At 43.4% G+C, this 17852-nt stretch overlaps 2 protein-coding genes across 9 annotated transcripts in view; one reads left to right on the top strand and one right to left on the bottom strand.

Annotated features, from left to right (window-relative positions):
• The window catches only part of LOC101155012 (NACHT, LRR and PYD domains-containing protein 12), a 211805-nt gene that overhangs the window by 36314 nt on the left and 157639 nt on the right, over positions 1-17852 (bottom strand). For 3 of the 8 annotated variants that reach the window (XM_078934165.1, XM_078934176.1, XM_078934167.1), the window contains exons 7-13: positions 17133-17309; positions 14617-14793; positions 13513-13689; positions 9353-9529; positions 5318-5494; positions 4055-4228; positions 816-3738 (exon numbers count right to left, since the gene is read on the bottom strand). In XM_078934165.1, coding sequence (XP_078790291.1) covers positions 3732-3738; positions 4055-4228; positions 5318-5494; positions 9353-9529; positions 13513-13689; positions 14617-14793; positions 17133-17309 — 1066 coding nt within the window. In that variant the 3' untranslated portion in view covers positions 816-3731. Of the gene's footprint in view, positions 1-815; positions 3739-4054; positions 4229-5317; positions 5495-9352; positions 9530-13512; positions 13690-14616; positions 14794-17132; positions 17310-17852 lie in introns of those variants that run through there. The other 5 variants (XM_078934156.1, XM_078934169.1, XM_078934163.1 and 2 more) reach the window with 3 other exon arrangements.
• The window catches only part of LOC101172625 (uncharacterized), a 196350-nt gene that overhangs the window by 117197 nt on the left and 61301 nt on the right, over positions 1-17852 (top strand). The gene's annotated exons all lie outside the window — the stretch shown is intronic.

The following is a 17852-nucleotide window of genomic DNA, read 5'->3' as shown; positions in this document are numbered from 1 at the left end:
CACATTTCTCACCTTTAGCATAGAGCCTGTTTGCTAACAGCGGCTGTAAACACAAGCCTGACATGTTGAACGTGCTCCTTAAGAGTCTGTGAAAAAAATATCATCAAGATAAACGAACACAAATCTATTCTAATAATCCGGCAGGGAGAAGTAACAGGCTCAGGCTTTTAAAGACAGTGACGAGATGAGGATCAGGCGGGCCGTGTAGGGAGGCACCAGGGAAAAGGTCAGCCACGCCCCCCCTGCTCATACTGATCATAGCAGAAGAGTTAGATCTGGACTGGGGAAAGCTAGTCAGCATCACGACTGATGGAGCTCCGAGTATGGTGAGTGACCTGTCATGAAGGATGTTGTATCGTGCATAAACATCGACACAGCAAATGGACCTAAACTCAGGTGGTTCCAACAATTCCTGTCACCTCACATTTTTAACAGACGTGACAGAAATGTTGAACGGCCTTAACTTGCAGCTACAAGGCCTGGGGAAAACTCATTTGTGACATGTATTCCCACATAAAAGCATTTTTCTAGGTAAAATTAGTGCTGCTTATGGAACATGTGAAAAAGCACATTTTCTCCAATCTCCCTGCTACCCAAAACTTTTCTGCAGAGAACCCAGCGGTCCTGTTCCCATCTCAAAAGTGTGTGGAAGCGCTGGAAATGCTGAAGCTGGAGTTCGGTGTGCGATTTTGTGGACTACATGTTCATGCCTGTTACGCCCCTCTTTACGTGTAGGGCTATCTAGAGGAGCGTAACATAAAAAGTAATGGTTTTGGCCGCCAAGTTTAAATAAATAAAAACTCCAAACTAATGTCTTCATACAAATTTAACAAATTTATTTACAAATTAATGCATTTACAAACAATAACTTAAGGTGAAGCTGAAAGGCTTCAGGGTGAACCAAGGCCAAAATAACAAACACAAATCCTACCTATCTAAGCCCAGAAAACAATCTCACCTGAACCAAAGGAAAAGGGAAAAACAAAGACAAACACTAACCTCCTTGGACTGACTTCAACAGGAGAAAATGAGTACTAAAGAAAATTACAGTTCACCCCTAAAGCTTCACATGAACAAAATTAGAAACCAAAAGACTAAACAGACTGGGCACAAAACCACAAAGTACTAGAAAACAACACTAAGTGCAACACACAACATACAGGTGGAAAACTACAAAACGAATGGAGAAGAGTGCCAAGCTGCAATGGAGACTGGTTGCAGCCAAGCTCCCTTCTCATAGACTGGAGGTCCACATGGTGCTTGTAACCCTTGTGCTATCCTATGGGGTCCAGATGACCCGATCCTTATATTGACATGTTATTCCTACCATGACAAAGGTGGATAAAGGTGGAAAGATTTCATGTAATCCATGGACACCAGTGAAGATCACAAATCATTGAAGAAAAAAGGTTCAGCGCACTGTCTTGTAGGGTCTAGATCAGGGGTCGGGAACCTAAGGCTCGCGAGCCATATATGGCTCTTTTGATGGTCACATGTGGCTCGCAGACAAATCTTTAATTCAAATTTTTTTTCTTCATTAGACCAGTCCTTCTCGTGCGCGATGCGATGGCAGAGGCGCGCAGTAGTAGCGGTGCTTAGAGAGACAAATCTGCGCCAGCACTAGTATAAGTTTAAAATTGTCTATTAATTCACAGAGTTTGTACCACCCGGAAACCTGTGAATTGCCGTGCCTAAAACTGCGCGCTCCCGTCTCTGAGAAAGAGCGCGCAGTTGCGGGGACGGGATGTGTGAGGGAGAAAGCAGAGGGTGGGGCTGAGGTGTTGTGGGGACAGGCAGCAGGTGAATCGCGCAGGGATTGTAAATAGGTAAAACCCACTGCCTGTCACTCACTGCAGCGTGTGAGTGTGTGTTTGGCTCCAGGTCCGCATGTGAGCAGTCTGTCTCACATCTACAAAACATTCATACCAACCTAAGATCACGTTTAAAGTCTCAACGCCTGCATGAAGCAGAAACTCACCACGTAAACCAGACTAGACCATCAGCAAAACTACCACGAGAAATACTCATCATTTATTAGAAACAGCATAACAATGTTATTAAAAAGAATCCACAGACTTATTGTACTTTAAAAATGTTGAAATTACATCAAATGCACACATTCACTTGTATTTTAGTTTTAAACATATTGTCGCGGACTGAGTTGGATGGCTGTTGGGCCGCGTTAAAAGTTCTGGAGTTCATTGACCGCATCAAGCAGAGAGCTGATTGGCTCTCAGTTCTGTCGCTCAGCCTGTTGTTAGGTAGTTTGGACCAATGGGGTTCAGCTATGGGCCGAATAAGGGAAAGGGGAGGGCTGCAGCGGGAGCAGGGGAATATAAAGTTGGGAGACGCGCTCTCGTCTCGTCTCGGCGGGAGAGATTCAGGAGTTGCTGAATTAATTGTTCGGCGTTTGTCGCGGTCTGCAGTAACCCGAATAAAGAACCTTAAAAGAGGTTAAGTCTCCGTGCCTCAGTGTGGGAAAGGGACACTACATTATTGTATGGCTCTTTCGAAATTACATTTCAAAATATGTGGCGTTTATGGCTCTCTTGGCCAAAAAGGTTCCCGACCCCTGGTCTAGATGACCCACTCCCAATGTTAAAGTGCCTAGGATAGCACAAGGGTTAAGGCTGCCTCCATCAACCTGGGTCCAAATGGAGGCCACACCCTATCCAGCACACCTAGAAATAATCACAAAAATGCACAAGAACACAGAGGTCCCACTCTGCTACAGAAATACAGAACACACAGAACAAAAAGAAATCCAAATCAAATACGGCTACAGCCGTAACAATGCAAAAGAAATCTGTCTTTTCCAAAATCCCTTTTTTGCTGACATCGATGAAGCCCAGCCATCTTATCAGTTTGAGCTAGCCGAGTTACGGAACTGTGATGTTTTGAAAGATGCATTCAAGCCCAACAGTCTCATTGACTTCTATGCCACCCACCCAAATGACACAAATCCTAACATAAAAAAAAGCAATGAAGATGTTTGGCAGCACATATTTAGTACAGACCAAAGGTTTGGACACACCTTCTCATTCAAAGAGGTTTTTTGTATTTTCATGACTATGAAAATGATAGCGCTAGCTAGCTACCTAGCTAGATAGATAGACAGACAACTTTATTTATCCATTTGGGAGGTTCCCGCAGGGAAATCAACATCTCCATCGCATACCATACAGCACTGGTTGGCAAACTCTGTTTGTCAATGAGAGTTTCTGGAGAACAGAAAAGTGTGAAAAATCTGGAACCAGAATCTTGTGATTCAAAGTCCTGGTTCTGTCCCTGTTCCAGAGACAGAACCAGAACCACACATAGATCTGTCATCCAGAAATGTTCTGTCTGATCAATGATTCCCTCAATCCTTGATTGGTCCATACCAAACTCACATTTGTTCATCAAATGTACATCAAAGAAAAAAGTGATGATCTAGAAAAAAATCTGTTTGTCTGCAGGTCTGTTTTTCTCCAGATCCTGGAGCTGCTGAACATCTGAATCCAACCCATGTTTCAGATCAACACTCCAAGGTATAATGAGAAGAGGAAGTGCAGTTCTCCATCAGTCCACCAGGGGAGCTGCAGCACAATAACTGTCCATTTGATGCTGAGAGAGACAGTGGAGCTGATCTCAGATCAGTTCCTGCTGCAGCTCTGACACTCATCTCCACTTCCTCTGATTCCTCCATCACTCTGCTCTCCACCTCCCAGGAACACCGTCCAGTAGGAACCTCAGAACCTGTAGAGAGAAAGTGTAGAGACAGAGATGAAGGAGTGTCTCCTGATCCTGGTCTGTCAGTCAGTGATGCAGCACAGCAGCAGAAAGAGCAGCAGGAGCTTCAGTCCTGTTCAGAGCAGCAGCTTCCTGTCATCTTCACCTGTTGGAGCTTCTGCTGCTCTGATTGGCTGACTGTTGTCCTGAAGCCTGTCATCATTCTCCTCAGAGCTTCACTGAGAAGCTGCAGCTTCACAGGAAACTCTGCATCTTTGCTCTCAGACTAACTTTAGGACCAAACATCTGGAAGCAGCTGGACTGACTCCAACCCTCTACTGACCATAGAGTCTGCAGTTTGGAGTTTGGACTCTCCACCAGATCCTGGAGCTGCTGAACATCTGAAAACTGAAGGCTGTTTTCTCTCAGGTCCAGTTCTATCAGGTGGGACGGGTTGGACTTCAGAGCTGAGACCAGAGCAGCACAGCTGGACTTTGACAAACTGCAGCTCCTCAACCTGAATCCAGAACAAAGTGTTGAGTTTAAAGACAAAGTTCATGTTTTTCATCCTTCAGTTCTTCTTAAGAGTTCAGAGCTGAAGAAGATCAGAAAGTCTAGAAAAAGTCCAAAGATGTGAAGCAACAGCAGCAGATCAGAAGAGTCCAGCAGAAGCAGAGAAGAACATTCAGGAACATTCAGGACAACATGCAGCTGCTTCAGGAAAGAAGTCCAGATGTGTGAAAGTCAAACATCAGCCTGTGGCTGCATCCAAACCAACTGATGTTTCTGCAGCAACAGCAGAAAAAGTCCACTTCCTCTTTCTGCTCAGCTCTTCTCCAAACAGCACTGAATCATGGGAGAATTTCAGCAGCATGATGCTGGAAAGTCTTCATCCCAGTTTTCAGGAGATGATCTTCCAGTCCTTCTCTGCTGCAGCCCTTCAAGCAGAGACTTTCAGCTCCAACAGATCAAAGCAGAGAGAAGAAGGAAGTGATGAGGAAGAGTCAGCAGCAAATGTTGGACATTGATCCCTGATCCATGACTTCAGCTCTGAATGAAGAGTCAGAAGCTGCTGGGAGCTTTGATGGATGATGTGATGATGTTTGTGGATGAAAAGGTGAGGATGTTTGTGGAGGATGTGTCTGTCAGAGCAGCATCCAGCTGCAGCTTGACTCTGTCACTGTCTGCTCACAAACATCAGCCGCTGGACTCTCAGCTGCATCTGCTGAAACACAGCAGCAGGACTCAGAGTGCATGTGAACGTGCACGGCTGCTTCTTCTGCACGCGCTTTAAAGGAGTCTGTTGGAGCAAAGACACAAAGAAGAGCTGATGGCTGCAAGCAGAACTTTGTGGAGCACAAATGTCAGCAGACAGCTTTGAAACAAGCAGCTGCAGGAAGAAAAGAAGAAGTTCTTCTGCAGATGTTTGAAGAGAACAAGCAGCTGCAGGAAGAAAAGAAGAAGTTCTTCTGCAGATGTTTGAAGAGAACAAGCAGCTGCAGGAAGATGCTGCTGCAGATCAGAATCTGGACATTTCTGCTCACTGTGGGTCAACACAACTTTGTCATCATATTGATCTGAAAACAACTGAAACATTGAGTCTGACCTCAGAATCTGCAGTCTGCAGTCTGGACTCTCCAGAAAACCACACAGATCAAGAACTCCATAATAGTGCAGGTTTTTGTTCCTACTCAGGTCCAGTTCTGTCAGATTAGACGGGTTTTTCTTCAGAGCTGAAACCAGAGCTTCACAGTTGATATTGAACAAACTGCAGTCCCTCAACCTGCAATCAGACAGAAAAGGGTTTTCAGGAGCAGTGATGCAGCTGGAGGTCCAGGAACTTGGTCCATTCAGTCAGGTGGGACCCGCCCTGATGACAGACAGATGACACAGATGACATTTTCCCTGTTTAGACATTTTTTTTTTAATTTGACTTGAAAAACATGAAATTATTAATAACTAAATGCATTTTCAAAATGCATGGCAGAAAATCAGATTGAACTTCTTCTTTCCCTTTTGGCTTTTCCCATCAGGGGTCGCCACTTTTATTTTCAGTGTTTGTAAATGATATGTCCTAGGAGATTAGAAATGCAGAAGTGGTGTTATATGCAGATGATGCAACTTTATTCTGTGCATCTACTACTGGGCCAGAGCTCAATACAGCCCTACAGAATCAACTTAATTTAGTCACCAATTGGGTTAAGTTGAATAAATTGGTTCTTAATACATCTAAAACAAAATGCATCGTTTTCGGTACAAAATATTTATTGAATGCACCATGTTACCTGAATTTGAGGATTGAAAATAGTTTAGTTGAACAAGTGACTAAAACCAAGCTTCTGGGCATCAAATTAGATTATCAGCTCTCTTGGACAGATCAGATTAATCACATAGTATCCAAGATGGGCAGAGGAATGGCCCTGGCTCGGAGGTGTGCGCAATATTGTCCACCTTCAGTCATGAGGACAGTTGTACAGTCTTTGGTTTTGTCACATCTGGAGTATTGCCCAGTCATTTGGTCTAGTGCGACACAGGGGCATCTAAAAAAATTACAACTTGCCCAAAATCGAGCTGCCAGGGTGGCTCTTGGTTGCTCTTTTTGGACCAATGTGAACGAGATGCACACCATTTTAGGTTGGTTAATGGTAAAAGACAAAGTACAACTCAGTCTTCAGTGCTTAATGCACAATGTCATTTTTAAAAAATGTCCACAATATTTGGTAAACAAAGTTTTATACAGTGGGTATTGTCACCAATATATATGTTCCTTTTTCAAGATCTAACTATATGAGAAGAACAGTGCTGTTTAGATCTTCTGTTGCATGGAATCAAGTGTCTGTAAGGACAAAGCTCATTAGTAACAAATATCATTTCAAAAAGATTTTAAAACTAAGATACATGGACCACTTACAATAACTAACAATTTGAATGATATGCTATGTATTATTGTTGAGGTTATGTTGCTATGTGTTTTGATATGCTGGTATAAAAATGAAATTGTTTTAACTTATTTTAACATGTGAAGCTTTTAAGGTAAATATGATGAATTAGTCACTGTATTTTCTGAAATCAGTTTTGGTTTTTGTGAAATTGGTAAAATGTATGTATTTTTTGTGTATGGACCCCAGGAAAACTAGCGACCACTTTGTGGAAGCTAATGGGGCTCCAAATAAATAGCGAATCAACCTCTCTCTTGAGGTTGTGTCGCATGGTTAACTAGGCAATGTTTTACGCCGGATGCCCTTCCTGATGCAACCCTGTCAATGTATCTGGGCTTGGGACCGGCACAGAAGTAGAGAAGGGAATAGGGAGCAGCCTGGATTTGAACCCTAGTTTCACAGACGGAAGGTGCCGCAAACCAGCACGAGCTAAACCAGCTCCTGTAGAAAAGCAGATTGAACTAACAGTTGGAAAATGAATTTTCATTTGAATTACTGAACCAAAAACAAGAAGTTAAAATTCAATGGATTTTGCTTTCATTTAAAGCTTTGATCATAAATCATCAGATTAAATTGTATTTTTTCATCTTGAATCCTAAATTGTAAAATAGATTTCCAAATGACATCATCATCTTACAAAAAGAATTGTTCATTGAGAATGAAATATCATCATCATGCATGAATAAAAATTCCATGGGAAAAACTTTATCACATTTAATTGAATTAGACAAAAAATCAAGTAAACAAAAAAGTTAAACCCCCTGCAGAAATTTTACAGAGGATGAAGATTCAAGAAAATAAAGTTGCTGAGTCATGAAAACTTGGAAAAGAGACATTGAAGAATTTTCCTAAAGAACCTTCAGCACAGAAAATCCTCGTGATCAATCCTCCTACATCAATTCATTTGATGAAGAAAATCTAAACATCAGTTTGCTTCAAACACGGCTGCAGTTTTTTTAGGTCCCCTTAGTCTCTTTTTGATCAGTTTGTCAGTAGAATTTCATTTCTAAGCTCTTCCATGATGACTCCCTGATGAAACTGAAAGTGAAGATTGAAACTATGCCGACTCAGCAGGAAGTAGACAGTTTGAGCAAAGGTCCAAATTCTCAGCATCAGTTCAAGTCACTGACTGCTCAAAAGGACAACTTTGCTGAGTTATGATAAAATGGTAAATTGTGCATAGCGCTTTTCTACCTTCCTCAAAGGTCCAAATCCCATTACACTCACAGTCCTATTGACACATTCACGTCGGCTCTGCCGCCAACCTTCCACCAGAGGCAAGGTGGGGTTCAGTGTCTTGCCCAAGAACACTTTGAAAAATGGACGGGCAAGTCAAGAATCGAACCTGGAATCTTCTGATCAGAGGTCAACAGCCCTACCACTGCACCACGGCCATCCGACCAAGTTGTGAATTTATATTGTGTTTTTTAATTAACCCTTGTGCTATCCTAGGCACTTTAACATTGGGAGTTGAGTCATCTAGACTCACTAGACAGTGCTCTGAACCTTTTTTCTTCATTGATTTGTGAACCTCACTGGTGTCCATGGATTACATGAAATCTTTCCACCTTTATCCACCTTGGTCATAGTAGGGAGAACATGTCAATGCAAAGGAGGGGTCATCTAAGATGGCACAAGTGTTAATAGCAGTGGTTTATTAGATTTGTCAGTCATTAAAGTTAAAATACTGTAAAAATGTGTGTTGCATAAATAAAAGTCGCATCATTCTGAAGATAGGAATAGCTGTTTTTTTCTGCATTGATGCCTGTTGTTGCAAATTTCAATCAAACCAAAAATTTATCTATTTTATGTGCAATAGTCAAATAAACTATGTCACGCTCCAGAGTGAGACCGACAGGTCCAAGAAAAAAAAAAAACACTCCAGAGGTTTGTGTGGATGAGAAAATCCCTGTTATTTTATTTTACAGTTGGTAACCAGCAGCAATTTCAGAACATGCTCTGAAACACAGACTCCTCCTTGACTTGAACCAATAGATAGATAGAGAGATAGAGAGATAGATCTCTATCTATATATCTATATGTATATAGTCGCAAGCTCTTATAAAATACCTGGCCCCTCCCCTGGTCCAGATGATTCAATTTCAGCTTAATTGTTGAATTTTGCTCAGTCGCTACAAAAACCTACCAAACCCAGAGTTTGGGTCCTTTGACCCAGGAAGTGAAACTGAAAAGGTTAGCAAAACAGTCAGCAAAACATTGAAACATAATACTGGGTAGGGATGGGACTTGAAGTCCCATGAAGCTTCCCTTGGGGTTCATGTAATTGTGCCGGAAAAATGAACCACCCATTCAGGGCTTTGAAACCACACAGAACAGCGGCATCTGGTGGCAGACTGGATGTATATAGACATGTGTTTCAACAGTGCTCCTTGTAACACTTCCTGGGGGAGGATCCCTCCTTCATGTGGGCACCCCTGAGGTTTCTTCGTTTTTTCCGGAATCCGTTTTTTATAGGAGTTTTTCCTTACCGCGAAGGGGGGTCTAAGGGCAGGGATGTCCAGTTTGGCTTAGTAACTTTGTTAGTTTAATTTAGTATTTTCCTGTGGAATTCTATGTATTCATGATCCTTTTGATTTTTTGTTTAACTTTTTCAATTATCTATACGAAAGCCCTTTGAGACGACTGTTGTTGTGAATTTGGGCTACACAAATAAAATTGAAATGAATTGAATGAAGTCTGACCTCAGAATCTGTAGTCTGCAGTCTGGACTCTCCAGCAAACCACACATATGAAGAAATGCTGAATCCTTCATGTTCTTGTTCCAGCTCAGGTCTAGTTCTGTCAGATTGGACGGGTTTTTCTTCAGAGCTGAGACCAGAGCTTTACAGCTGAACTCTGACAATCTGCAGTACTTCAACCTGCAATCAGACAGAAAAGTGTGTTCAGGAGCAGTGATGCAGCTGGAGGTCCAGGAACTTGGTCCATTCAGTCAGGTGGGACCCGGCAAAATGTGATCTGTGGGACTGACCGATTAAGTTTTCCCTTTTTAGCTATTTCTCTTGGATTTTGACCCAAAAACATGATAGGAAAAATAAAATGCCATAGATCTGAAATGACTTTAAAATGAAGGTAAACAGACAAGGAATTAAAATGTCATTTATCATGAATTATTAATTACTAAATAAAATTTCAAAATGCATGGTGGAAATGCAGATTTTTCTGTGCCCATAGACCCAGACGAGCTCATAATCACCACCCAAGAGTTCTGAGCATCCCCCCGCCCCAACCCCAGGTATGAGCCAGGACCCCCCAAGGGAGACCCGCCCCGCGCTCCAGGCAGCCACCCACCCAGCCCACGGTTAGTCTAGGAAGGAGCAAGGCAGGGGCCAGCTGCCCCCGCCCAGGAGGAGGGCACCCAGGAGATGAGAGGGTCCACAAGAGGTGTTGTGAACATTGCCCGACCAGGTTCGCCCACAGTTGAATTTTGGTGAAGCCTAGCGCTCGGGGGCAAGGACCAGAACCCACACCACAGTGACACGGACACCTCCCAACTCAGGTGTGATGTGATCCCCGGCTCCTGGTCTTGCCAGAAAGCTCAGGAATCCCTCCCTGCATGGAGAGAGGGCTGCCTGGCCCAGGAAGCCAGCATCCAGGGAACACGCCCGCCGTTGCCAAGGGCCCAGTACCCCCTACCAAGGATGGGGTAGGGGACAGATGGTCCCACCTTCCTTGTGAACTGCGTGTGTGTGTATTTGTGAGGGCGTGTGTGTGCATGTGTGTGTTTACGTTGGAATGTATATTTTGAGGAGAAAGGGTGTGTGTACTAAAATGGTGCAGTTAAAATTGGCAGGTAGGACACTGAGGGGACATCTCCTGATTACTTACAGTGATGTCCCCTCCCCTTCCCCACCAAGTGGCCCTTAATGTCTACGGTGCAGTTAGAATTGGCAGGTAGGGCGCTAAAGAAAGGACATCTGTGACAGTGATGTCCAAGCACTCCCCCCTCCCTTCCAAGAGCCCTATATGTCTAAGATGCAAATAAAACCAAGAGGGGGGGCGCTATTCCATATGGCAACTATGGGAGAGGGACCATTGCCAAGTAGCTCCTCCCCCCAAGGTGCAATGCAGGCTGCCCCCCCCCATCACCCTAATAAGAGATTATATGAGGAAGGGGGTAAGTCGGGGACAGCTGGTAGACTGACCTCCCAGGTCCCGCCACCACCCACCCCACATAGAGAGAGAGGAGCAAGAAAGCGCCAACCCCCCGGAGCAAGTCCAGGCCTTATGAGAGCTCTGGTCAGGCTTTGAGGACGAGGCAACGAACCAGCCGCGGCGACCGCCGATTGCCTCAGCAGAGACCCTGACCCGGCAAACCTTCAAAGTCACGTACTGATAGTGGGCCCTCCCCCTCCCCCAGACAGCCCCACCCACCCACAAGACAGGGTCAAAAAGCCCCCCCCCCCAGCCCTGGTAAATGTCACCCAAAGCGACTGTGGGCCACAAGAGGGTTGCCCCGTTCCAGACCCAGGAAAGGAGTGATCACAGCCCCAGGTGCAGATGGGCGGCCCCCCCCCCCCAGGCACAGGCAAAAGGACCACCCCCCAAGCCAAGCCAGAAATGTAGATTAAACTGACACTTGGAAAATGATTATATTGGGACGAGCCTGGGGGCTGGCTCGCTGGGATCCTCTGGGGCTCTCCCTCCCCATCACAGAGTGGGGAGGGCATTGGGGGGATTTGGGAGGAGGGGTCAGATAATATTGGGTGTGAAGAGGGTTGTAGAGGGCAGGGTTATGGGGGTGTGTGAAGCTGTGGGTGTTCTGCGATCCCTGGGTTCCCCGGGTCGGGTGCTGGGGTTGGCCTAAGGAGACGGGGCGCCGGTTGGGTGGTGGGCGGCTCATGGGTTCTCGGGGCCCTGGACTCATCCTTGGCCCTAGTCTTGGTGTCTGGCGCCCGGTGGCCCCCATGACTACTGCCTGGTACGGCTAAGCGCTCCTGTCCTGTGGCCTGGGGGCCAGACGCCGGGTTCGCCTATGCCCCTGGGCGCCGGGGGGGCCCCCTGAAGGGAGGCCTTCCCAGTGCCTTGCTGCTGAGAAGGCTGCCCCTCCCAGGCTGCTTGGATCCCGATGCGCGGGGTGCTCCTGGCCTGGGGGTCTCTCCTCCCCATCCTGGTCTGGCTGGTCGGGCTGGGGAGGATCTGGTTCCCCTTATGAACACACGGTTCACTGCGGCAGCATGCATGTATCTCCACCCCCACGTGCACTTGCACACTGTTCCCTGTCTGCTTCATCCCTCCTCATAACCCACAGTATATTGATGGACAGACATTTTCCGTTCATCTTCGTGTCAGAATTTCACCTTTGATGTAATATTTGTCTTTCCAGCAGATCTGATATAATTGTTACAGCTTAAAATAATAACTTATTCAAATCAGTATTTGTATTCCCCAGCTTCTCACCTCTCTTCCCTTTACACTCCCCCCCCCCCCCCCCACATTCTTCCACTCTCCCTCCCCGGACACACTAAATGTAACTAATAAATAAAGTATAATACAACAAAAAGGGGTTAATACAAATCTACACTCTGGTTTTTTTAAGTTCTATAACCTCTTTTTGTGATAGTAAAACCTGTCCAACACAAAAGGCCTTCAGCTCTAATCTGTTTGCTCAGCTGTTGGACAGAACAAGTTAAAAGAAAAGAAAAAAGAAAAAACAGAAAAATAAAAAATAAAAGGAAAATAAATATTAATTGAACTATATTACATGACAATTTAGAATCCGGTACATTTTATTTAATTTAAAACTTTGATTTCATAAATATCAGATGAAATTGTAATTCTTCATCTTAAATTCCAAGTGTAAAATTCATTTTCAAATGACATGATCACATTTTAAAGTGAATTGTTCATTAAGAATTGAAGATCACTTTGAATTATGGGTAAAAAAGTCAAGTGTACAGTAAAAATGTAAACCTCCTGCAGATATTTTACAAAGGATGCTCCTCCAGATGCAACTATTCACTCCTCTGGAATTCTCCCAGAGGAGCTAGAGGAAATAGCCAAGGAGATGAAAGTCTGGACATCTTTAGTTAGACTTCTGCCAGACCAGGATGAGCAGATGATGGAAGAATGACTGACATAGCTGCTTTTACAGTCCTTCCATGTTTATCTGGAGAAAGGAAAGGAAAGGCATCCATCATCGCCTACTGGCACATATCATGGCATAGCAGTGTGGGAATGGCTTACTCTTTATAGACTGCTTCACGGGCGTGGCCACATTAGCATAATTTCAGAACATTTAGATTTAACATTCAAAGCAGAGAGAAGTAAGTGGCCAGTAAGTGATGAGGAGGAGTCAGCAGCAAATGTTGGACATTGATCCCTGATCCATGACTTCAGCTCTGAATGAAGAGTCAGACGCTGCTGGGAGCTTTGATGGATGATGTGATGATGTTTGTGGATGAAAAGGTGAGGATGTTTGTGGAGGATGTGTCTGTCAGAGCAGCATCCAGCTGCAGCATGACTCTGTCACTGTCTGCTCACAAACATCAGCCGCTGGACTCTCAGCTGCATCTGCTGAAACACAGCAGCAGGACTCAGAGTGCATGTGGGCGTGCACGGCTGCTTCTTTTGCATGCGCTTTAAAGGAGTCTGTTGGAGCAAAGACACAAAGAAGAGCTGATGGCTGCAAGAAGAACTTTGTGGAGCACAAATGTCAGCAGACAGCTTTGAAACAAGCAGCTGCAGGAAGAAGAGAAAAAGTTCTTCTGCAGATCTTTGAAGAGAACAAGCAGCTGCAGGAAGATGCTGCTGCAGATCAGAATCTGGACATTTCTGCTCATTGTGGGTCAACACTACTTTGTCGTCATAATGATCTGAACACAACTGAAACATGGAGTCTGACCTCAGAGTCTGCAGTCTGCAGTCTGGACTCTCCAGAAAACCACATAGATGAAGAACTCCTGAATCCGGCAGGTTCTTGTTCCAGCTCAGGTCCAGTTCTGTCAGATTGGATGGATTTTTCTTCAGAGCTGAGACCAGAAGTTCACAGCTGGTCTTTGACAAACTGCAGTCTATCAACCTGAAATCAGACAGAAAAGTTTGTTCAGGAGCAGTGATGCAGCTGGAGGTCCAGGAACTTAGTCCATTCAGTCAGGTGGGACCCGCCCTGATGACAGACTGACAGATAACATTTTCACTGTTTAGAAATTTCTTTTCGATTTTGATTTAAAAACATGATAAATTAAAATGCAATAGATTTCAAATTACTTTAAAATAAAGTTAAAACAGATGTGGAATTGAAATGTTTTTATCATCATATATTAATATTAACCATATACATTTTAAAATGCATGGCAGAAACGCAGGTTGAATTTTTTTTCATTTATGGAATAAAAAAAAGACTATTTAAAATCCAATAGATTTGGCTTTGATTTAAAGCTAATGCATTTTCAAATGACATCATCAGATTGCAAAGGGAATTGTTCATTGAGAAATAGAGATCACTTTGAATTAGAGGTAGAGTACAATACCACATACTGGTAAAACATGTATGCAACTGTGTGTTTTGAAATAGGCAGCAGAAAAGAAAACGAGTTGGTGGTGAATTATTTTTTATTTTTTCAGTGATCAATAATCAGCGTCCAAAAATCCATTAAAGTCCTCATTCGCTGTGTCTCTCTGTAAACTTACATGCACTGTGTGTGCATGGACTCAGAGTGCATGTGAGCGTGCATGGCTGATTCTTCTGCACTTGTTTAAAGGAGTCTGTTGGAGCAAAGACACAAAGAAGAGCTGATGGCTGCAAGCAGGACTTTGTGGAGCACAAATGTCAGCAGGCAGCTTTGAAACAAGCAGCTGCAGGAAGAAAAGAAGAAGTTCTTCTGCAGATCTTTGAAGAGAACAAGCAGCTGCAGGAAGAAAAGAATCTGGACATTTCTGCTCACTGTGGGTCAACACAACTTTGTCATCATATTGATCTGAACACAACTGAAAGATGGAGTCTGACCTCAGAGTCTGCAGTCTGCATTCTGGACTCTCCAGAAAACCACATAGATGAAGAACTCCTGAATCCTGCAGGTTCTTGATCTCGCTCAGGTCCAGTTCTGTCAGGTTAGACGGGTTTTTCTTCAGGGCTGAACCCAGAGCTTCACAGCTGATCTCTGACAAACTGCAGTACTTCAACCTAAACTTAGACAGAAAAGTGTGTTCAGGAGCAGTGATGCAGCTGGAGGTCCAGGAACTTAAATTCAGTCCCGAGGGAGCCGCCCTGATGACAGACTGACAGATGACATTTTCACTGTCTGAAAGAAAGAAAGCAATTTCTTTTGGATTTTGACCCAAAAACATGATGTTAAATCAAAATGCAAAAGATTGGAAAATATTTTTAAAATAAAGTTAAAACAGACGAGGAATTGAAATGTCATTTATTATCATAATTTAATAATTACTAAATACATTTTCAAAATGCATGGCAGAATGCGCATTGAACTGGCAGTTGGAAAATTAATTGTCATTTGAATTATAGAACCAAAAAAAAGATAACAATTTAAGATACAATAGATTTTGCTTTGATTTAAAGCTCTGTTTTAAAAAATGTCATATTAATCTGTATTTCTTCACCTTGAATCCTAAAGTGTAAAATGCATTTTCAAATTCCTTGATCACATTGCAAGGTAAATTATTCATTTAGACTTGAAGATCAATTTGAATAATGGGTAAACAAAATAAAATAAAAAAACATCCATAGGGAAATCTTAATCACATTTTAATGAATGCAAAACAAAATCAAGTGATCAAAGAAAGTTCAAACTTCCTGCAGATACTTTACAAATAATAATAATAATAATAACGGTTATGAATCTTATTATTCACGCTGTGGAAGCCTGAATCATCTGACAGGAGCCTTCAGTGAAGTGCGTTAATTTCTGATAATATATAGTATTCCCCCTGTATTCGCTGAGGTTAGGAACCAGACACCCGCGAATACGCAGAATCCACTAATACGGAGAACACCTGATCTTCAGCTGGTTCAGTCTACAGATGACTAACTGACAGCCGTTCTTTATTTATTTTATATTATTGTTATTAAATGAGCGCTGGTAATACAATTAACTACAGATCCCATGATGCAGTGCTTCAGCTGTCTTGCCAAACACCAACAGTTTCAATCAAGTCTAGCTTATTATGCTGCAAGTTAATGTAAAGCTAGTCCTCCTGATCCTGAAGAGAAAAGCTGATTTTGAAAACAGAGCCTTTAAAAACTGACGCCAAGGTTTTAAATAAAGTTTAAATTCACACTGACCAGATCATTTTTTGACATTGGTCAGCCACCGCTCTGGCACATTTGGAGGGTGAGCAGTGCCAGTGTGGTGGCAGGAATGTTCTCAGGAATTTTCAAGTGTCTGTGCAAACTATACACACTATAGTACCACTGTGAGCAAACCCCTGCACGCTACCCTAGTGCTATCCTAGGCACTTTAACATGGGGAGTGGGGTCATCTAGACCAGTGGTCCCCAACCTTTTTGTCACCGCGGACCGGTACAACGCAAGGCACGTTTACCGCGGACCGGTGAGGGGGTGTTGAGGTGCAACCCAAGGTGTGTATCACGTGATGTTTAGTGTCGCGACTTTGATGTGCGTTAAGTGTGACGGATGTAACAGAGAGAATCCGGTCACTTTTCAAAATAAAATGTTTTTTTCGAAAAAAAAAAACAATAAAATGGAAATTATTTTTTCTTTCTGTGCGTCCCGATGCCAAAATTTCCCGCGGCCCGCTACCGGTCCACGGCCCGGTGGTTGGGGACCACTGATCTAGACCCCACAAGAACCTTTTTTCTTCAATGATTTGTGATCTTCACTGGTGTCCATGGATTACATGAAATCTTTCCACCTTTATCCACCTTTGTCATAGTAGGGAGAACACGTCAATGGTCATCTTCACCCCATAGGATAGCACAAGGTTTAAAGCTACCACTTTCAATGAAAAGTCTTTGCAAACGCTCCTAGACCAGAATTTCGGGCTTCTTTGTCAAAAACGCTCATGATTGCATGTTGCAACGCCAGTTTTTTAGTCCAAGCTTGCAGGCTACATACAAATCGGGTGTCCATTGATCACATGCTGAAATTTTAAACAGTTGAACAGTTGAGCACTGTTACCAATCAGGGACCCAGGTTTGGTGGTCAACCTGGTAGACTCTGGTCCTTGAAAATATTGTCTGACATTAAACAGATAAGCAGCTACAGATCAGTGTCTGTCATTAGTTTGAGTTCTTGTTTGTTTTCTGACTCTGTAAACTCAGAAATCTGTCAAATGATTCAACAGCTGAACCTTTTGTTGCCATGGAAACATCTTTGTTCTGAAGAAAATCTCAGCAACTGTTTTCTTCCACTGCAAACTCTTCAAAGAATCAAAGATGTTGAATTTATGGAAAACCCAGAAAATCATTTAATCCAAACCTTTCAGCTTCAGTGAAGAACTACAAATGTAGAAATGAACCAACCAGCAGCTTCAATGTTCTGACCTCAGAGTCTGCAGTCTGCAGTTTGGACTCTCCAATCCAGAACACAGAACCTCCATGGATATATTCTTCAGGCTGTCGTTGGTCAGGTCCAGTTCTGTCAGGTGGGACGGGTTGGACTTCAGAGCTGAAGCCACAATTTCACAGTGAGTCTCTGAGAGTCCACAGCGTTGTGGAAGTCTGTGAAGAGAAAGAAAGACAGAAACAGATGATCTTCTGATGAATTCAGGTTGTGATGAAGTTCCAGTTGGACATTTCTCTCTTCATCAGAGCTTCATCTTCATCATAAAACAGTCCTCCTCATCAGTCTCTCTCAGACCTTCATCTTTCTTTCATCTGCAGCTGGAGGAGAGAAGGTGGAGCTCCATGGAGCTTCATGCTGCCCTCAGTCTGTCAGTGATCTGAGGTCTGAGCCCCAAAGTTCACAGTAGAACATCTGGATCACAGAGACTGACAGCTGTCACTCTAACCATGATGATGAGGATGAGGATTGAATGTTGACAGTTTTTAAATGTTGGTTATGATCCAGTTTACTGTTTTCATTTCCAAAATGATATTTCTATGTTTTTATTGTTTCTATTTTCGGCTCTGAAGCTGTGAAGAACAACAGTTCATCTTCCTGTTCAGTTGCAAAACTTTGAATCCAGTTTCCTTCTCAGGTCCACGTTTCCCGTCATGAACAGAACCACAGCAGCACCAACCTTCAGGCAGAACTTTCCAGAA

This window comes from Oryzias latipes, chromosome 2 (assembly GCF_053564925.1).
Source record: "Oryzias latipes strain Hd-rR chromosome 2, Olatipes_Hd-rR_3.1".
NCBI lineage: Eukaryota > Metazoa > Chordata > Actinopteri > Beloniformes > Adrianichthyidae > Oryzias > Oryzias latipes.
The sequence above is the reverse complement of the archived record's forward strand: the minus strand, read 5'-3'. Positions and strand labels throughout refer to the sequence as shown.